The 22,264-nt window shown below is 47.5% G+C and overlaps 1 protein-coding gene across 3 annotated transcripts in view; it reads right to left on the bottom strand.

Moving 5' to 3' along the window:
- Positions 1 to 22,264, bottom strand: part of SLC4A5 (solute carrier family 4 member 5) — a 116,119-nt gene that overhangs the window by 49,537 nt on the left and 44,318 nt on the right. For 2 of the 3 annotated variants that reach the window (XM_044772693.2, XM_044772692.2), the window contains exon 5: positions 14,951 to 15,080. In XM_044772693.2, the coding sequence (XP_044628628.1) occupies positions 14,951 to 15,080 (130 nt within the window). Of the gene's footprint in view, positions 1 to 14,950; positions 15,081 to 19,352; positions 19,485 to 22,264 lie in introns of those variants that run through there. The other variant, XM_070511932.1, reaches the window with a different exon arrangement.

Genomic DNA, 22,264 nt, shown 5'->3' with positions numbered 1-22,264 from the left:
CGCCACTTCCTCTGCAAAGCTCTTGCACTTATCCTGCTCGTTTCTCCTGTAACAAACACCTAGGACAGGGCTCTCAACCTCAAGCATGCTTCAGTATCACCTGAAAGGCTTGTGAAAATACAGATTACTGGGTCCCACTTCAGTGTTTCTGATTCTGTAGGTCTTGAGTGGAGGGGAGGGAGTGCCAAGAATTTGGGCATTTCTAACAAATTTCCAGGAGATGCTGATGCTGCTGATCCAGGAACCACATTTTAAGAACCGCTATCCTAGGACAATGATGCTTCAACTTGGATGCACATAAAAATTTTAAAATCTTGATGTCTAGGTCATATCCTAGACAAATTTACAGCAGAATATGTGTGTGTGGGGGGGGTGCCCAGTCAACTCTGCTACAGACTGTTCTAGGCAAAGTTCCTGACTTCTGGGGCTCAGAGGCTAAAACAACAATTAATTGTAGTCAATCGTGTTTCCCAGTTGTTTTGGTATATACATGCCTCCCCAAATACACATCAAGCTTCTTAAGGACAAGGACCACTGTTTCCTCTCTGGTGTCACCTTACCGTCCCCTGCCCAGAGCAGCTCCCATTAAATGCTTGCTCCCTCCTGCTTGAGGGTAGTAAGGCCTCACTGATTACTTTGGGTGAAGTCTGGCCATGAGGAAATGACAGGGAAAAGAGAGCTCAACAATCGTGGGACTTAAGTGTGTTTTAAAATACTCAGAGTGATCTAAGCAATGATCATCACAGTCTAGTAACGTCACAGATATGCACACAGACATCAGCTGGGCAGGAGCTGCCTTCTGGTGGACACAGACACTACCGCCTATCAAATAGTCTTGTGAAACACTCAGACAGGAATCAGATAAGCCCGGACCCAACCATTACATGTTAAACACCACCACAGGGATGCAATGAACAAAATCCAGAAAGTGAAAGACCATACAGGACAAATGATGCAGCTTCTTTAGCAATAACAACAACTGCAAGGGAAAAATAAAGGAGGAGGAACCTGTCAATTAAAAATGATTTGAGACACATCTCCCAAATGCAATATGTGGACGAATCATATTAAAAAAATACGAGATGATCTGAGAAATATGGACGCTGCCTGGATAACTCAATGAAAATAAGGAATTACTGTCATTGTTTTTTAGATGTGACAGTGGTATTGTGGTTGTGTTGAAAAGAAAGAGGCCTTTACCCAGAAGAATTGAAAACAGGGTCTTGAAGACATATTTGTACATCCATGTTCACAGCAGCATTATTCACAGTAGCTAAAATGTAGAAGCAACCCAAGTGTCCACCAATGGATGAACCGATAAGGAACATATGTGCACACATACCATGGAATATTAGTCGGCCATTAAAAGGAAGGAAATTCTGACATATCCTACAACATGGATGAACCTTGAGGACATTATGAAAAGTGAAATAAGGCAGTCACGAAAAGACAAATACTGTATGATTCCACTTATATGAGGCATTTAGAGCCATCAAAATCATAGCGACAGAAAGAAGAATGGTGCTTCCCAGGGGCTGAGGCGAGGAGGGAATGGGGAGTTATTGTTTAATGGGTACTGAGTTTCAGTTTTATAAGATGAAAGCACTAAGGAGATGGATGGCAGTGACAGTTGCACAACATTATGAATCTATTTAATGCCACTAAACTGTACACTTAAAAACAGTTAAGATGGTGAATTTTATGTTAAGTGTATTTTATCACAATAAAAAAAATTGGGAAAGAAAGAAAGAGGCCTTATCTTTTAGAGACACATGCTGAAACATTTACAGATAGAAAGATGTGTCAGCATGATCCCATTTGTGTGTCTGGGGTAGTGGGTGAGGCATAGAGACACAACACTGGCCAGGAGTTTGCTGGTAACCACTGAAACTGTGTGATGGGTCCCTGGGGGTTCATTCTCCTCTATACTACTTTTGTATAAATTTGAATTTTCTACAATAAAACATTTAACCACTTTTCAGAATGAATAAAGGCATGGGCTCTTTAAAAAGCTTCTCACTAAAGCCAGGCTTAAAAACTCTTCGGAGCCTGATAAAATGGTTAATGTGTAATCCCAAGCAACTTACTGCAAAGTGACCTTTATACCACAGTTGGCTTCAAAAAGTGGGGAATTAGAGTTGGAGAGGCAGGTCAAGCGGAAAGAAAATCTCTGGCTGGAAAAGGACTCTCGGGGATTTTGTCCTGGCCAGGGGCAGGCAGCTGGGATGGAGCTGAACAGAACCTCAAAGAGTCACATGTCACGGAAAGCAGTTCGCTGTCACGCAAAGTGTGTCTAGAACTCAGGCCTTTTCTGTGACTAGTAACTTGGTCACAGATACCATTAGCAGAAGTCACTGTTCAGTTAATATCAAGAGCAGTAGAAAGCATGTGGGGCAAGTCACCAGGCACAGCCAAGGCTGTCCAACACTCAAACCATAGGATGTGAGAGGAGTGAGGCTCTCCTTTTATCAGGAAAGGGCTGAAAACCAAGAGACCTGAATTCTAGCCCCACCTTCAGAAGGAGACTTAAATTACACCCCCACTGACCCTACCCTGGCTAGCAGGTGTGTCAGCGGCTCTTGGCCTTAGCTGCGTCAGGATCATTGGGAGCTTTTTACACATTCCAACATCCAGCTGAGCCCCAGACTAATGACATCAGAATCTCAGGTGCCCGGGAATCAGACCTCCCTACTTTTTAAAAGGAAGACATAGGTCTTTGAGAAGACAAAATAATGATCTGGCCATTGTGTGTCGTTAGATAAGCATAACATCTGGAGACTAGAGAGGAACACTGTGATAATAAGTACTTGTTATAAGTACATTGTGATAATAAGTAATAAATAAGTACTTTATGTACTTATTTCACATATCCATATGATTAAATTGTGTCCTGTTTAATTTGTTTGCAAAAATTCCCCTTAGAACATGCTAATTTTATTTTATTTTTTTAAATTTTTTTTAAAGATTGGCACCTGGGCTAACAACTGTTGCCAATCTTTTTTTTTTTTTCTGCTTTTATCTCCCTAAACCCCACCCCCGTACACAGTTGTATATCTTAATTGCACGTCCCTCTAGTTGTGGGATGTGGGACGCCGCCTCAACGTGGCCTGATAAGCAGTGCCATGTCCGCGCCCAGGATGCGAACCCTGGGCCGCCGCGGCAGAGCACGCGAACTTAACCACTCGGCCACGGAGCTGGCCCCTGAACATCCTAATTTTAAAGATTTTAAAATATGTAATCTCCTGTGGCTGGCCCTGTGGTGCAGCGATTAAGTTCACACGTTCCGATTCTCGGTGGCCTGGGGTTCGCCGGCCCGGATCCCGGGTGCGGACATGGCACCGCTTGACAAAAGCCATGCTGTGGTAGGTGTCCCACATGTAGGGTGGAGGAAGATGGGCACAGATATTGGCTCAGGGCCAGTCTTCCTCAGCAAAAAGAGGAGGATTGGCAGTAGTTAGCTCAGAGCTAATCTTCCTCAATTAAAAAAAAAGAAAAAAGAAAAGAAAATATGTAATCTCCTATAGAATGCAATCTTTCATGTTAAGGTTATGTTGCCTCTAAATATTTGCTTTAAGACTTACATTTGCATGAATTTGTTTCTTAGATGAGGTTCAGTTTACTTGCCCAAAAGGGGTGAAGTACACACCCACAGTGTGATAATTCTCTATCTAGTGGCCTCATTGACTTTATTCCGTAACTCTCCCATCCCCACCCCATCACCCATCATCCAAAGACTGGACTTCCATGTGTCAGTTACAAAGCATCAAGACATGGAGTTTTTACTTTCTGTTGGTAATAAATTTTGTGACTCTAACAGATTCATTTCTTAAAAGCAATGTGAATGAGTTTTTCCCCATTATCCAGCAAAGCTATTTAACTTCACATTGAGTCATATTAGTGCCCTGAATTTTCCAGCAGAAACCAAAGGCCAGTATTAACTCTCTTATGGGCCAGTGAAGAATTTTCCTGGAGATGTCTGAGGAACCATCAGACACTCCCTAGTTTCAGTTTTGACAGAGGCATCAAGAGGTGATTTACGGGAAGAAAGTTTTCCAAAAGGGGAACTCCTAAGCAAATTCTTGCCCATTCCTACAATATTTGACAAATTCTTACAACATAATAACAAGCACATGCATTAAAATACGTATGTGAAATACTACAAAACGTTTGTACAACTGATTAAAACTACAGGTATGATGTGTATGTTCACAAACTAAACTTTACAGTGAATTTGAAAGATTACAAATTATAGAAGACTGAGTAGGTGGCATGAGTCAAGGGTCAACACATATATACAGAAGTTTCGAAGGTACCAGCAGGAGCTGATAAGCACCAGAAAGACCTCACAGGCTTTTTGGGGTATCTACTCCAGACTGGACTCAGAAATTTGTCTTTTTATATTCCTGGAGATGGTTAAGTCCAGGGATATTGACTAATGCTAACCAAGCTCACAAGAGCTGATGGATAAACCCGCAGGCCAATTATTTAGTTTAAGATGAGATTTACAACAGTTATACGGGTTAGTTACTCTCATCTTCTAGCCCCTGCATTCTCTCCTTTTAGGCAGAGGTACAGGGAAAGCCAAATTACCATCAGAAAGATACAGAATCAGAATGAGGCACATTAGCTAAATGATTCAAATGTTTAACAGAATTAGGATAAGATGTTTGGAATCCTCCATCTCTGCAGCTGAGACTTGCCTGGGACTGGGAGCAGACAAGTGGAGACCTCTGTCGTAGACTGTTCTGGATTGAATTCCACACCCTTCCACAGCTGACTAACTTCCTGAGACAAACTCTCCTTTTGCTGTCCTAGGAGCCTGCTCTCAGGGCCTTCACTTTAGCAGTGAATTTGGGCATTATTGGAGAAACAAGTCCTCCCAGAAAGGGCACCCAGTGGTGCAGCGGCTGGGATGGGGCAGAGCTGTGTCTTCCCAGGAGCTGTGGTGAATGGAATTGGGGTGGGAGGCTCTGTGCCCAAGCTCATGCATTTGGTGAAGCGTCCGTCCCGCTGCACACCGTGTCTTCATTCCAGGGGAAGGGGGAGCCCACAGCTAAGTGAATGGCATCAGACAAAGCTACTGGCAAATTCCTAACTGGCTCCTTCAGGGAAAGGCTTCTGAAGCCAAACATCTCTGAGGACCATTTGTCTGTGTGTCCAGGAGGCATTTATAATCACCCTGTGGGACTGTCATTTAGAGACTTGTCAGTCCCGCTCAGAGTCCGCTGGCTCCTTCTCCTCACTGCTTCTCAGGAGAGGCCCTCTCCTCCCTGTGGATGCTCTCTCTTCCACCTCCACTAGTCAGGGCCCAGTTCAAAGGCCACCTCCTCCATGACAAAGCCTCCTCGGGGGTCCAGCTTGCAGTGACTGCTCCTTCCTCTGACTCCCATGCACTTTGTGTCATTTATCACACAGCACTTAACAATAAGGACAGTGGCTAAAGCTTACCGGGCACTTTCTATGTGCCAGGTGCTATGGTAAGCACTTTACATGTGTTATCTCATTTAATCCTCAAATTGATCCACCAGGAAGGTCTGCTACTATTCTCATCGCACAGGTGAGGAGACTGAGACCCTTAGAGGATAAGGAGCCTGCCCAAGGTCACGCAGCTTATCAGAGACAGGGTTTGAGGCAAGTCTTTCGACGCTAGAGCTGCATTCTCACCACTTCACAAGTACTGCCCTGGGTTTTAGTTATCTGTGTGTATGGGCACACGCCTGCCTTTTACACCAGCTCAGGGTTAAAAAACCATGCCCTATGGCTAACAGTGTCCCACCGCCTGTTTTTGTATGGCCAGCTAGCTAAGAATAGTTTTTATATTTTTTAAATATTGTGAAAAAGAAGGAAAAGGAGAAGAAAAAGAGCAGGAAGAGATCACATAAAGACAAAAAGCTGCCTAAAGTATTTACTATCTGGCCCTTAGAAAAAGTCTGTTGACATCTGCACTAGATCATAAGTACTTCCAGAGCAGATGCATATCTTACTCATTTAAATTCTCCCACAGAACCTAACACACAATCTCTTAAAATGTTTTTAGGATGAAAGAAGAAAGGTGTGGATAAGACGCTTTTCAAAGTTCTCCTAGACCCATAGGGTAGAGCTTTCACTCTCCACTGCTTAGGGATTGCTGTGGTGCTGTAGTGACATCAGTCCACGTCCACGTCCAAAGGTTCAGCATGAGCTCTGAGGTGCTTGTCCAAGACAGGGGAGGGTTTACAAACCCCTGCCATCTATATTCTCATGGAAGACTTCTGAAAGCTCTGGTTGGCATTATGAGTACAACAGCAGCCAAAGACTAGATTATATAAAATGCATATCTTCACCACTACATCTGTGGAAAAGACGTATTTGAGGTGTCCGCTCTGCTGCCATCCATGGGGATGTGCTCCCCAGGCCATGGGCAACCCTCACCACACCTCCTTGTAACTCTGATCTGGGTTACAGTGATGACAACGAAAGTTGGGCAAATCAGATTCACTTTGAAGAATTAGGAATTGGGATTGAGGAACAGCGATGCACTCTGGAATGGTCCCTTGAGTAGAACAGACATACACATGGAGGCTAAGGAATGGCCAAGGGCAGGGACAAGAGGAGGAAGCCAGCTGCTGAAGAGGAAAGAAGATTCCAGAGAGAAGCAGAGATCAGAAGCAAAGAGAGAGGACAGCCTGGTTTCCCAGGTCCAGCCCCTAACAGATCTGACCATCCCTGGGTACTATGATGTCACCCCATATCCTGCTGACGCTGTCCTCTTTTTGCATAAGTTAGCTTGAGTGAGTTTCTGCTACCTACAGCCTAAAATGTCCTGGCAATGACAATGGCATTTCTCTCTCCCTTGAGCATCATACACAGGCCCAGACAGCTCACTCGTACTTAGGCTGTGATTGTTGGAGCTGGACATATGGGATGGGGGGCTCTTGGATTAGCACAAAGAGCTCCTACCAGAGGATTTTCAAAGACTCCTTTGGCATCTCTAAAGTCTGACGGTTCTGATCCTAACAAGAAGGAAGACACAACCACCAAAATCAATGTGTGGACCTTGTTTTGATTCTAAGTTATACAAACCAAGAGTAAAAAAAGATGTTTTTGAGACAATAAGGGGAATTTGAATCTAGACTGGATATCTCATCATATTAAGGAATTCGTCTCAATTTTGTTAGGAGGTATAATGGCATTGTGGTTGTATTTATAAAAGAAATCTAATTTCATAAAGATCTGTACTAAAATGTTTAGAAAATTTGGGATTTTCTTTAAAACATTCCAGCAAAAACAAAACCCCTAAAGGCAAACAAAAAATAAATGGTGGGGAAATAGATAAATATTAATCATTGATGAAGTTGGATGATAGATATATGGAGGTTCATTATACTATTTTCTCTACATTTTGTGTTTGAAATTTTCCATAATAAAAAGTTAAAATATACATACATTTAGATATGTAAATATCTATAGATATAGATATATAGATATAGATAAATCAACTGGGGTCTTGACATGTAAGGTGGTCTGACGGTGAGCTTCCTCTGCTCTCAACAACTGCAACTGTGAAAGCTATCCAAGGATGTCCTTGTTTAGGGGGAGGTGGTCCCCCTGCTGATCAGCCACTAGGGGCTCTGAGGAGCTGCCAGCCAGTCATGCCCCATCAGGAGGAGTCCTGCCTTCTCTCCTCACTTAACTAACCTTCCTATCATACTCATTGGCCAACTCCTATCTTACCATGCTGGGTCCATCATGTGATGGCCTTGCGTCACTGCTTGGCTGTCTGCATGGGTGTGGACTGGTGTTCCCCCAACCTGATTGCAGGCACTTTGAAGGTAGTCCCTGCTGGTCTCATGAAAGACCCCCTCCTCCACCCTCCTCTACCTCCACCCTCCTACCAGCTGGGCTGTGCTAACTGTAAGTGATCACTAAGCCCCTAGGGGAAGAATGGCCCATTCTGTGTTCACATCACTTGCAGGTGAGAGCACTGGCTGGAACCTGGGCCTCTGAGGCCTGGCGGAACCTTGCCCACTTCTACCTGAGACGTGATCCGGGTTCTGATTCATATAAAACCACTTTTTCCCGCTTGCCCAGCAGAAGCATCTGGTATCAGCATTTGACTAATGAAGAGAGAGGGAAGGACCCTGTTAGATATTGGATGTGAAAGTAGCTTGATAATGACAAATAGTGTGATTATTCAGACCCGTAGAGAAGCATCAAGTCAAAGTCAAACAACATTAAAAACCTTCATCTGACCACCAATCTCCAAGCATGGCTCCACTGCAATAAAACAGGATGGCCATGGGGCCTGGAGCTGCTCACCTGCCTCAGGACCACCTGACAATCTGCAGCTCCTCCAGGCTGTTCTTCCACTCTCCTCTCCTCAAACGAGAGACCATTCTGGAAATCACCAGCCCAGAACTCTCTCAACTCCTGCTACGAGCCTCCAAACCTTGCTGCAGCTGCCCTGCCCTCTGCTCCTTCAAGCCTGTCACAGGGGAGAGGTGTGGGCCCTCCTGGCTCAGGGAGCCCCCAAACCTGAGCCCGGGGCCCTGCACCCTCTATGCAGCAGCCCCTCTCTGCTTCTCGCATCTTTAAACCACTCTCTTTCATCTGCTCCTTTCCGTCAGCATTCAATCTGCTCAGATCTCTCTCATCCTCAAAAACAAAACCCAAAATCTTCCTTTGACCCCTGTTCCCCCTGAGAGACTTCTCTAACTCCTGTCCTCCAAGATGAGCATCTTGGAAGAACTGTCCAACTGAACCCACGTTCGTCCTTCTGACTCTCTTCACCCACTGGCCCCATCTCTCCCCCAGGTCTTCTCGGTCGCTCCATCCTTTGGTGCTCTTCAGTTCTTCCCCCACCTGTTGGCCACTCCCTCCATCCTAATGTCTCTCTCCTCCTGGTTTCCAGGATGCAGCACTCTTTTCATTCCCCTCCTACCTCTCTGGTGGCTCCTTCTCAGTCTCCATTGTGGGTTCTGCCTGCTCTGCCCATCCCTTAAATGTTAGTGCTCCTGGGGGCTCTGTCCTGGGCGCTCTCGTCACTTCACAGATCTCAGGGGCCAACCTTATTCCTTTCTATGGATTTGATCTTCATCTAATGTGATGAAGATCTTCATCTAATGTGATGGCTCACAAATTGATGCTTCCCTACTGAACTCCAGATCTCTCTGTCTACATGATGACCTGCTGGACATCTCCACTCGGGGTTTCCTTACACATCACATGCCCAGAATGGAACTCATCATCAACCACCTCCAAAACAAAACAAAACAAATCCAATATAACAGAGCCTTACTACTTCCTCCTCTGGTGTTTCCTAAATTGCTACCACGAGGTACTCACGTGCTCAAGCTGGAAACCTGGGCATCTCGTTGACTATCCTTCTCCCCCATATGACATCTGCCATCAAGTCTTGTCAATTTTACCTGTTAAAATATTTCTCAAACCTAGTAAAAAGATCAGGGGTTGCCAGGGGTTAAGGAGAAAGAAGGAAGGGATGAGTAGATGAAGCACAGAGGGTTTTAGGGCAGTGAAACTACTCTGTATGGTACTATAATGGCTGATACATGTCATTATACATTTGTCCAAACCCCTAGAATGTACAAGTCCAAGAGTGAACCCTAATATAAACTAGGGACTTTGGGAGATAATGATGTGTCAGTGCAGGTTCATTGATTGTAACAAATGTGCTACTCTCTTGGGGGATGTTGACAGTGGGGAGACTAGGCATGTGTGGAGACTGTGGGTATATATGAAATCTCTGTACTTTCTGCTCAATTTTGCTGTGAATATAAAACTGCTCTAAAAAGTAAAGTCTATTTAAAAGGAATTCTATTCTCTATATTATATAGAGAGAAAGCATATAATTATGTTCATATGTATATTACATGCTCAAATTACATATATAAAATAAATTACATGCTCAAAAAAAATATGTCTCAAATCCACCCCTTCTCTCCATCTTGGTTCAGGGTCTCATCATCACCTCTCTCCTAGACAACTCTCCAAACTGGCTGAGTCTTGCTTCCTTTAATCCACTCTCCACACTGAAGCCAGAGCGATCTCTCTCAAACAGACGATCTTGTCCCTTCTCCCACCCCAAACCCCTAAGCAGTGCTCCGAAGGTCTCAACATCAAGTTCAAACTCCACCACATGGGCTTCATAACACTGCATGATCACCCCTGAAACTTCTGGCAATCTGCCTGTTTCTCTGTGTGTCTGTTTTCCCTGTTCCAGAGGCCACTTCTCCCTTTTGTAGCCTTTCCTGGCTAACTTTTAACCCATCCTTGAGGTCTCAGTGTGAACATCTCTTCTTCCTGGACGTCCTCCTTGATTCCTGCTGTCTGGTTAGGCGCCCCTACACTGTACTTTCATAGCATCCCCATCACCAAATGCCTGGTTCTTCACCTCTGTGCCCCATTAGATTGAGAGCCCAAGTGACAGGGATGGCATCTGCTGTCTTCATTTTTGTATCTTCAGCACCTGGTCCAGGGCTCGCAGATAGTAAGCACTTAGCAAATATGAGTTGAATGAACAAATGAGGTTGGCTGACTTCTGCGCTAGGTGCACTCAGCTTCCCACTCTGGTTTATACATAGTGGGCAGCTCTGGCCCCACAAGGGTGATCCCAGGTGAATGGAGAGACCAGAAGGCTGGGGTTGCATTCTGCCCCAGACTAAGAGGGGAAACAATGCTGGGAAGACATTCTACAAGATCTTAAGCTGGAGCAGTCCCAGGGTTGAGGCACAGTTCCGGCGTTCTCCTCCATCACGTATAGAGTGAGAAAGCATTCCCGCCTACGTGCAGAGAAACATTTAGGGTTTTTGAAAATGTACTGATCTGGTTTGACCCAACTAAGCTGACCCACTTCTCCTGCCCCTCTTTCTGCCCTTTCCTGGTCATCTCAGGAATGTTCTCAGAGCATGTGTGCCTCATAAGAACCTCCTGGCAAGTTCACGCTTTTGGTCTGCTCCTAGTGGAGATCAGAGGGAGACTGGATTTGGAATTTGTTTCAGAGCTCTTGGAAGGCTCTGAGCTCCAGCTACTTCTGAGTAACCCCCAAGGGCCCTCCACACTTGGGCTGCTTCCAACTCAGGTCATTCCACCTCCCCCACTCCCTTGCAGCCACACTGACTGGGGCTTGAGAGAGGTTGGAACGCTGGGTAAATTGTTTGCTCACAGGGTCCCCACCCACGCCCCACCTCACCCAGCCCTCCCTTCAGGCAAGGTCAGTGTCAGCATATAGCCAGCTGCATTTCCCTAGCAGGGAATGCAAAAGAGACAGAGTTAACAAAAATCTATCTTATTAACAGGCTGACCTACCAGCATTGATCACATTAGAAATGACGGCTGCATACACAGTCCCCATTATGCACACAGGGGCAAGGCTCAGCAGAGCTGAAAAAGCCATTTAAATCCGTCCAGGGGTGACTCCTTCTCCAAGGCCCAAAACATCCCCCAAATTAATAACCTCCGACAAAGCCCCACCGGGGAAAATTCCTTACGGATTTGAGATTTTTCACCCTGTTAATCTCCTAACTCAATAAAGCAAACACTCCTGCAGCAAATTAAATACTTTTATTAAAGGGCCCCTTTCCCCATTCTCTTTGATGTGGGTTATAGACCTGCAACCCTCCCAGGGCCTGTGCGAGGGGTTGTCCCCACCTCCCCATCATTTCCCCTGTTACTCCAAGGAGGTCTAGAACCCACTAGGATTTGCTGATTCTTGGATTCTGGATACTTCCTAGACCTCCTAAGTGGACCCCACAGACTGTTAGCTGAGGGAAATGCTTCCCATTCTTCTGTGGGGGTGACAGACTCCAAACAGGCCTGGCCCCAAGAACCTCTACTATTGCAGTTTGCCTGAAGGAGGCTGCAGCAGCTGTCCAGGCCCAGGTGGACTTGTTGGCCAATGGCCAAACCCTTCCTCTGACCTCTCTAGAGGCTGGCTGGTCATACCTCCAACAGCGAGCTGGAAACCAGATGGGGTTAGCAGGAGAGATTAAAGGAGGGTAGGGCAGAAGTAGAGAAAAGGGATGGAAGTAGGGAGGCCCTCAGCTTCTCTCCCCCAACTGCTTCCTGCCCCCAAGTTGTCCCTCAGGCTGCTCCTCCCTGAGATCTGCCTGGAATGGGGTTCAGCCATTTAAATTTCTTCTAGACACCACTTCCCTTCACTTTGGTTTAAGGTCCACTCTGGTTATACTGAGGCCCTTCCAGAGTCCCCTTAGACACTATCCTCAGAAAGCCTGCCTTGTGGGGAAAGCCATCAGCTTGCAAATAGTAACCCCTAAGCCCCTTTTATATTTCAGGAGGAGCTTCCTTCTAGGAACATCATCACCCATAATTGCTCAGTTTCATTGCAGGGTCTGTAGTGTGGAAGGCTCTGTGGATCACACTCAGAGAGACTAGAAACTGGGTGTTTTGTCTATGGTGACAGACAATCAGGTCTCTGAGGGCCCTGAGGCCTTCTCAGCAAGTGTTATGTGGGTGTATGTAGTAGGCCCCCTGGAGGGTCTGGTCCTGGCCATTATTGCCAAGGGTTCTGGATACAGACCTTGCTCAGGGTGGGGAGAAGGCGCACTCTCTCTCCTGGGCCTCTAAGAAGGCTCCTCCTAACTTTGCTTCTCTCTATTGGCCAGACTCAGACAGGAAGGGCACTTGCTCAGGCGAGGCACCAGCCCCTCACAGGCACTAAGCCACAATAGCCCAGACTGGGCCCCGATCACTTGAAATGTCCGCCCCTCTCTTGTCAGCCCTGGATAGATGTCCCAGGCTCTGTGGCTGCCCCTTTATCTCCCACCCCAGTGCAATTCCCTCCAGACTTATATCCTTCCCTGGAAATCAAAACAGAGTCCCTGGAAGTTGGAGGAAGGGGAGACAGGTGGCTGAGAAATTGGGGAAAGCATGACAAAGTGCATAAGCCGTCGAGCTGGGGAGTCAGACAGGCCTGGGCTAGGAGCCGGCGTCAGCTCCCTGCGAGCTCTGACCCTTGGCAAGCTGTTTGCCCCTGGAAACCTCAGTATCCTCATCTATAAAATGGGGATAATAATAGTTCCTGCCTCCTCAGGGTCGATGTGCAGCTTGAACAAGATGGGCCTGTGACTCGTTGAGCACACAGCGAGGGCTCACTGAATGAGCTGTTAGCAACAGGCTCAACAGCTTCCAGACAGGGACTGGGCTCAGCCGTGAGGCTAGGAATTCATTCCTTCCCTGAGGCCCACAGGGATCTGCTAGTCCACTCGATGGCCTTTATTCCAGGAGAGATAGGAGCTGGGAAGCTTGGAGATGTGGAAACTGGCCCCTCCCCACTCTGCAGAGCCACTACCCAGGTGAGTGAGGTTGGTGGGTGAGAGAGGAGCCCAGGCTGTGGTTAGTGGCAGCTGCCAGGCTCTGGGCGTCATGGTGGCCCCCAAGCCAAGTCAGTCCTGGGCACAGCTGGCAGTTAGTCCATTCATTCTCAACTGGGGCAATATTGCCTCTAAGGGGGTGAAAATTGGTTCTTGGGGGAGCAAACAATTTCATTTTATTAAATTTTTTTTTGCTGAGGAAGATTCACCCTGAGTTAACATCTGTGCCAATCTTCCTCTATTTTTTAGTATATGAGCTGCCAGCGCAGCATGGTCACTAACAGAGCAGTGTTGGTCTGTGCCCAGGAAGTGAACCCGGGCTGCTGAAGCAGAGCGTGCTGAAGTTAACCACTAGGCCACTGGGGCAGGTGCAAACAATCTTAGATATTACAATGTTTGTGGCATTCCAAAGCTCAACCCTACCTCACAAAATCTTATTCCTTAGTATTTAATTTCTCTTATTAGAAACAAATTAGGAGGCTGGCCTGGTGGCTGAGTGGTTCAGTTTGTGCACTCTGCTTCAGCGGCCCAGGGTTTCACTAGTTCAGATCCTGGGCATGGACGTGGCACCGCTCATCAAGCCATGCCAGGCAGCGTCTCACACAGCAGAATAGAAGGACCTACAACTAGAATATACAACTATGTACTAGGGGGCTTTGGGGAGAAGAAGAAGAAAAAAAAGAAGTTTAGCAACAGATGTTAGCTCAGGGCCAATCTTCCTCACCAAAACAAAAAAAGAAAAAAATTAAGTCAAATTCTAATTTAACAAAGTTAATTTAAATTAAAAGTTTCTTTGGGAGGGGCTAACACAAAAAGAGGTTGAGAAACATTGGTATAGTCTTTCTTCCAGACTCTCTCAACTTCCTTCCTAGGGTCCCTGCTCCTCTCACCAGCCCTGCCTGCTGCCACCTACCATATCCTTCCTTCTCCTCTGGCTCTCGGCAGCCTTTGTTACCAGTGACCAGTCCAGTTCAGTTTAGAGGCCGCTCTGTCCCAAGCACTGGGGTATGGCCAGCACTACTCCTTACCCTGATCCTCCATTGGCTCCTGTGACTTCACTACATGGTTCCCCTCCAGCCTTCTGGCTCCTCTCTTCCTTCTACTGCCCCTACATACAGAGCTCTCTCTGCTCCCCATACGTTCCTCCATAGCTCTACTCTGCTTGTCCCACCACAGACTCTGCCGAGTCCCTTTTCTTCAGCAGCCCACTGGATCACTCCATCTGGATTTTCCCTCGCACACACTTTCCTTCCTCCCGGAAGCCTTCCTGTCTACTCCAGCCCACTTGGTGCTTTCCCTTCTCCTACAGCATTTAGTTTGAACCATTTGGCATGAAAGAATATGTGCCCTTGTATTATTCTCTCATGGTCTCACGGTTTTAATTTCTTTGAGATAAAGACAAAGCCATAAGTTTCTCTTTGCTCATTAGTGTCCAACCCAGTTCTGGACACCAAGGAAGGCAAAGGGAAGGTCTTCAGGGGCCAGGAAGTGCCCTGGCAGAACTCGAGGTGCGAGATGCCACTGACCAATAACCCCTCCCACCGAGAGGGTCGGCTCAGCCTGGGCCCCAGGTGGACCTCAGCAGGAAGCCCCTCTACCTCCCTCCTGGGGCTCTGCCTCACCTGGCTGACTCCTTCCACTCCATCTGGTCTCCATCGTGCTGCAGGGTGTCCATCTCTGTGAAGAGGGTGGGGTTGGGAGCCTCATCTTCCTCCCCCAGGATGTCCTGGAGCTGCTCAGCAGCTGGAGATCCTGCAAAAGGAGGGCAGCAGGGTCTGCTGAGTGCTCCATGGGAGGTGGAGGGGTGCAAGGCCAATTGAAACAGAGCGGGAGCCAAGTACAAGGGAAAAGTATTTCCTAATTCAGTAAAACTAAGCCCAGCTTCTGGGTGAAGCTAGATTCAAGCCTCAGTGGGTTGGAGATGGTTGAGATACTCTCTGAGATAAAAGAGAAGAAAGGATTTAGTATGCATTCGGACTTCAGGGTCTTGTAGCCAATAATGAAGAAGGACAGAAAATGGCCAAAGCCAGGGCAGCAGCAAAGATGGGGAATAGAATAGAAAAGTGAAGTAAGAAAAACTCTGACCCAACTTAAGCAGAGCAAACCCAGAGGGATCCTTTCTCCCACCAGGCCCCAAACCAGTCAACTTCCAACGTTGGCCTTGAAGGGGCAGGCATGTGAAGGATGTGCTTGCGCCAGTGTGCCACATGGGCCCACCTTCTTCATGGGCAAGGTGACAGCCTGTTCCTGAGCTACTAGTCTGCTTTCCAACTGCCCACTGGATGTCACCTCCTGGGTGTCTCTCAGGCACCTTAAAAGTCAGTATTCTGACACTGAACATGTAGCTTTCCCCAAACATGCCTCTCCTTTCTTTCTCTCTTTCTCTCTCTTTTTCTCTCTCTCTCTTTCCCTCTTCCTCCCTCCCTCCCTTCCTTCCTTCCTTCTTTTTTTCTTTCACTCAATGTTTAATGAATGCCTATTATGCGGCTGGCATTGTTCTGGGTGTTGGAAAACAAAGATGTGAAGAAGGGCCATATGTCCTCCCTCTCTTGAGCATCTGTTCTAGTGGCAGAGATGGACAATAAACAAGTAAACCAACCAATAAATGATCATTTAAGGTAGTGATAAGTGTTCCGAAAAAAATAATTAAATGACCAGGGAACTACATTAGACAGCATAATCAAGGAAGGCCTCCCTGAGGAGGGTGTATTTGAATCATTACTTGAAAGATGAGAATGAGCCACATCTGCACATCTGGAAGAAGAGTCCTCCAAGTGTTCCAAAGACCCTGAGGTGGGAATGTACTGGTCAGTGTGTCTAGAGCACGGTGAGCAAGAGACAGAGGTATGACATGACGTCAATGCCCTGGTTAAAGGCATTAACTGTCCACCCAACTGCACAGGCTACACACCCTGGAGTCAGCCTCACCTCACCTCTTTCTCTCATCTCCACTTCCATATTGAGAGTTTTTAAGAATACGTTCCCTCCTCTCTGATCCCATTGCCCCTGCCCTTGGTTCAGTCTCTCATTGACTGTCTCCTGGGCTTCATCAAGTCTTCCCCTTCCTCCAAGCCTCTCTATCCCCTCAGTGTATCATCCCCTTTGGCCCTCACTTATTTCTCCATGGACTCCCAATGGTCAATAGTTTCAACTACTCTTTCATCACACACTCCACTCTCTTACTCCTTGACTTCCCAATAAAACTGGCCAACCAATGTCCCAACAAGAATTCAATGGCCCAGTCTTCATCTCTGCAGGTGTGTCCTGAAGGTATGGGGAGAGGCAGTGTGGTACAGTGGTATGGTGGAGGCAGGGTACACAATGGGCTTCCATCCAGCTAGCGATGGGTGTGAATCTCAGAGTTGCCACTTACTCATGAGTGAAGTCACTCTGAGTAAACAGGGCTGTTGGGAGGAATAAATCAGATAAGGAGAACAAGGCATGTGACACAGGGCCTAGAATGGAATGGGTGCTAAGCCCCTTCACAACCAATCCCAGCACCTAGGCCCATGGCCCCTGCTGGAGAAAACCACCCACCTGTGCAAATGGAGAGTTTCCACTCTCAGCACATCTCAGAAGTACAGCCACCTTCCACTCATCCTTGTTGGCACCCTTTCCCATGTCCCTCGATGCCATTCCTAACCTTTGCTCTTCTCTTCAAGCCTCTTAATCCATCTCCCACCGCACTTCATCAAGAAAATAAAGGCCTCCAGGCATGAAATCCATCAACTTCCTCTCTTTTAGTCCTTCTATGTCCTTACCACTGCTCCTTTGAGCTGAAGAGTCCTTCCTCCAGCCTAGTCTCTGGCCCCATCCATTCCCTTCTGCTGGATCTTCATTTTTGCCAACTAGCCTTTCCTTACCTGGGTCTTCAACTTCTCTCTCTCCACTCTCTTTCTCTCAGCCTATAAACAGTTCTTCTTACCCTCAAATACTTTTCTCTGATCTTGACTGCCTTTCAGGCTCTCCTGCTCTCCTTTCCCTTCGTTATCCCTGTTTCTTGGAGTGGTCTACACTTGCTATCTCCACTTCCTCCTTACCCAATCACTTCCTAACCGGCTGCAACTGGTTCAGCTCCATCACACTAAGGCAGAGATTTCAAAGTGTGTTTAATTCAGCCCTCATAGAGTATAAAAATTTTTGAAATAGGTGCTAACATAAAGAATTGTGAGATTTCATATAAAAATCCAGATTTCTGACTTCTCTTGAAAATTCAGATATTCTAATGACTGTGCCCACATTCCTGCTTGGAAACAATCAATTAGAGCTGAGTGATGGCTGCCTTCTTTGGGTGGGCATATGCATTTTAGTTTGCCACGGTCCCCACTACTCCCTACTATACCCTGCTAATCTCATTTATGCTATGCACCTGAGTTTATAACCCCACCATCAGATCTCTCTTTTTATCTTATTCTCAAACCAACAAGTTAATAAAATCAATGAGACCAACAGCGCTGTGAAGCTATGGTCTGTTTTATTTCTCTTGGACATCAGTGGTACTGACTACTCCCTCTGAATTGAAATGCCACTCTTGGCTCTCATAATACAGCACTTTCTTGATATTTTTTCATATCTCTTTGAGGACTCCTTGTCAATATCCTTCTCTGGCCCCTCTTGCCTGTCTCACTTAAATCCTGATCTTCCCCAGGATTCCTCCTTGCCTTCTTCTCCCCTATCTTTCTGCACTGTTCCTGGTCCATCTTGTGTTCTTTAGGATGTCACCCTATAGACAAGGTCACCCACGTCTCCAGGTCCTGCCTGTATTGAGCATTTCCAACTGCCAACTGGACTGCTCCATTTGGGAGTTCTGCAGCCTTCTCGAGCCAACCTCAACATATTCAAAGCACTCTGCATCCATTCTTCCAACACCCCAACCCTGCCCTCCTCTGTTCTGATCAATAGCACCCCTAACTACCCAGCCATCCAGATGATACATGTTGGACTCACTCCTGAAGCCTCCTTCTCTCATGCCATCCATGTCCAACCAGACACTAACTTCTTTCACTTGCTTCCTAAATATTTTTTAGCTCTCTCCCTTTTTTCCATCTATTGCCACCATCTTGGTTCAGGTTCTTGTTATCTCCTGTTCCTAGCACCACAATAGCCACCTACTGATCCTGCTGCCTCTGGTGTCCCCATCCATCCCCATTCCCTATGTAGCAGCCGAGTTTGCTTTTAAAACATTTCAAACATGTTCATGTGACAGACTCCTGGGAGTCATGGTGCTCATTGGGCAGCACCATAAAATATTGTCCATATGAGTTAGAAATAATTCTAATAGCAGAAAATACTATTAATTCATCTGTATATAGCTCAATGGGCTTCACTTATTTAAGTGGATTTTATTTCTGACTTTTTCTATTACTTTAAACTTACTTTCTTTTCATTGACTTATTGATTGCTGACACTAGCAGACATCAAAGGTTTAAGGAAATTTTACAGAAGAAAAACTAACAATTGAACAAATAACCTTATTTTTTATTTAAATTGGGAGAAGACTGACTGCTTGATTCTGAAAGGGCGCACCAATTCTCCATGGGATCAGAGTTCAAGAACTACTCTTTTAAAATGTAGATTTGACCCTGTTACTCTCCAGGTGAAAAAACTTCAATAGCTCTCTACTGGGGTCTGATTTGGCTAGGTCTACACCCTAGGGTCTATGACATGGCTCAAAACATTCCTTGTGACCTGGCTCTAATCTGCCTTTCTAGGTTCTGTCATGTCCCTCACCCAAATGCCCTGGACCACAGCCACACTCAACCCCAGTCACCCTCAATCCCAGACACCCCAGACCCCAGCCACCCTTGACCCCACGTGCCCTGGACCCCAGCCACATCAGACCACACACAGTTCTCTGAAGAGGAGGGCGCGTCACTCCTTGGACCTTTGTGTCTACCGCTCCCTAAGTATAGAATCCCCTTCCCCCTTCAATGCCAGATAAGAAGGCAAATAAATGGAACAATCATGGAAAGGTGAGACAGGGCAGAGAGCAGGATGCCTGAACCGGCCCGTCTGGGACATTACCTGCTCCCTGGAATAGCTGAGCACTGGGGTCTCCAGCTGTCGGCACTGCCTCTGGCCCCAGCCTTTTTCTGCTGCTGCCACCCTGGCTGCTGCCTCCACACGTCTGTTGCCCACCGGCCACAACAAACTCACTTTTGTTTCCAGTTAAGCACCAGGGGAGGCGTGGGGAGAGGAGAAGATGGAGAGGGAAAGGGCGAGGGAGAGGGAGAGAGAGAAGGAATGTGTGAAAGACTAGGGAGATGGAGAAAGAGGGCTGTGTGTGAGGGAGAAAAGAGATGTAGTAAGTGTGAGAGCGAGTATGTAAGAGAGAAAACTACATAGAGAGTGAATTAAAGATCTTGTGAGTATGAGAGAGCCGTATGTGTGTGTGTGTGTGTGTGTGTGTGTGTGTAAGAGAGAGAGAGAGAGGGAGCGGGAGAGAGGGAGAGAAAGGGGGAGAGGGAGAGAGAGGGAGAGGGAGTTCTCAGGTGCACTGGAGAGAGAATGGCTCAGAGGCCACAGCAGAACCTCAAGCAGGCAGCCGGGTCCCCACAGCAGCCAGGGCGGGGGCAGGTTTACAGGGCCTGTAGAGGACTAGCAGAACTGCCCCTTCCTTCCTCCCCCATGAGCCCTTCCCACCACGCCTGGGGTCTCGAGGGGAGCCCAGGCACCTCTCCGCGGGGCCCTTTATAAAGGGAGAGGTAGGATTTGCCCTGAGACTCCCCAGGGCCTCCTTAAGAGCCTTGGCTGCAGGTGAGCTGGCTGGAGAGTGGCCTGGCAGGGCCGGGTTCTCAGCCACACAGCCCCGGTGGAGGTGGGGTTGTTGGGGGAGGGTTGCTGTGGGGGTCTCACATTTCACAGCAACCACGCTTGGTCTAATAACGTTCCATGCAGCTAGTTTCTCTCCTTCCTCAACTTTAAGCCCAAACTCCCGATCCTCTCCCTCTTCATCTACTTCTAAGACAAACTGTTGACTGTCATCACTTAGTTGGTGTTTTCTGAGACCCCACAGACAGTGGGAACTGGTCACTTGAGGGTGTGTGGCGAACCTCACGGGGGAATTGTTTTGCTCTGCTGAGAAACTCCTAATCTCCTGGGTTCGGTTCAACAAGTGCTTACTGAGTACTCAGAATGTGCCAAGGTTGATTAGAGGTCACGGAGCGGCTGCTGCTTCAAGGAGCTCTGAACCCTGAATTCGCTAAGTCCTAGAGCTGAGAGGGAGCTTAGCGATCCAGTGGTTGAGTCCAAACCCTTCATTTCACTGATGAGAAAACTGAGACCCAGTTTACAGCACAGAAGGCCCCCCAGACCCTAGGTTAGGGGAGCCTGGAGGGGAGCAAAGTCTGACCACGTCCTCCACCCGACGCTGCCCCGTTGGCTGGCTCCACTTCCCACATTTTTATCCCTGAGGCCCGAGGATCAAGTATGCCCACCTTAAAGCTGAGGAAGCAGCAGCAGAGGCTCAAGGGCCTGTGCTTAGTCCTGGGCTCCTAGCAAATGCCATGATCCAGGAGTTCCTGCCTTGGTGGGCTCCTCAGCAGGGCGGGACAGTGAGGAGATGGGCCCCTCCCAGGGTCTCCAGCTCTCCAACTCGCACCACACTGTGGCTGGAGCTGGCCCATTGCCTCCTGAGCACCCCTAGGCAGCCACTGCACGCCACACTGAGTCAGGGGCTGTGGGTGACCTCGAAACCCCAGAGAAACATCCAAGGAGAGATCACCAAGGATACCAGAGGATTCTCTCTACTCATGTGGTGCTTTAAGAGCCCAGATGTGGATTCAAATCCTGACTCTGCTGATTACTAGCAGTAGGATCTAAGGTAGGCATTATGCTGTCTGTGCCTTAGTTTCCCCATCTATAAAGTGAGAAGAATCCCACCTCCTTCACTAGATTGTGGTACCGTGAAGTGAGATATATATGTGATGTGGTTGGCACACTGCTTGGCATACACCACTCACCTAGTAAATGATATCACTGTTATTGTTGTTGCCAACGGGTCTGACACCTTCCTCCCTCATTACCAGTCACCAGCCCAGCCCTGTTAAACATTCCGAGGGCTCGGTCCTTTCCAGCTTCTAAAAGCCGATGATACTCCCGTGCTATCCCCCTACCCCTGCACCCAGAGGCCCCTCCCCTCTCTCTGCCCACAGAAGGTTTAGCACACCACATGCTGGGCTCCTGGATCAGGCTGGCTCTAATGCACTGCTGGCCCTACAGGGCATGTCAGAAGTTAATCCACATAATGAGAAACACCACTGGTATTAATAGCCCCTCTGGTGGATAGCTCATAGGGAGAATCATATAGTGATGACCCAACTGTAGGAATGGACTCAACTAGCAGTGGCTGGGGGAAACACAACCTCAGCAGGAACAAGCCTCAGGAAGCACACTGAAAGAAGCAAGCAGAATCGTGCTCTTACTGGGTGAGGACTGTGTAGTCACTGGATGAGCAAAGCACAAAACAATCTAGTGGGCTGCGAACCAGCAGGCCTTCACCTCCTAGTAAGACCTGGGAGGCATTTAGGACCATCAGAAGTCAGCACGAGGACTTGGTCCTGGGGTCCTCGGGTCTGGGCCAGTCCTTTCAGAGGCTCCCTCCTTCTTAGGCTTCACACGAAACACTAGACCTTTAGCCTCACGAGCTCAGGGTCTGTCTTGCTCCCATCAGGCTGCTGGCCCCCGACACAGGGCTCACACAGCGTGGGCACTCAATCAGTATTTGCTGGGTGAATGAATTTTACTGATTAACACTCATGAGCGTATCAGCTGGGATTAGGCTCAGCAAGAAAGCAGCCAAGAACAAGGAAATGGGCAGAGGGCAGAGCTGGGCATGGGGGAGAGGCCTTTGGGTAGTTCAGGGCCACTGAGCACTGGGGAGTGGGGGACAAACCCGAGGATTCCAAAGTCATGCCTGCAGTTGTATGAGGTGGGTC

The sequence above is a fragment of the Equus asinus genome, chromosome 6 (assembly GCF_041296235.1).
Source record: "Equus asinus isolate D_3611 breed Donkey chromosome 6, EquAss-T2T_v2, whole genome shotgun sequence".
Classification (NCBI taxonomy): Eukaryota; Metazoa; Chordata; class Mammalia; order Perissodactyla; family Equidae; genus Equus; species Equus asinus.
Note: the sequence above shows the minus strand (reverse complement) of the source record. Positions and strands in the feature narration are given on the sequence as shown.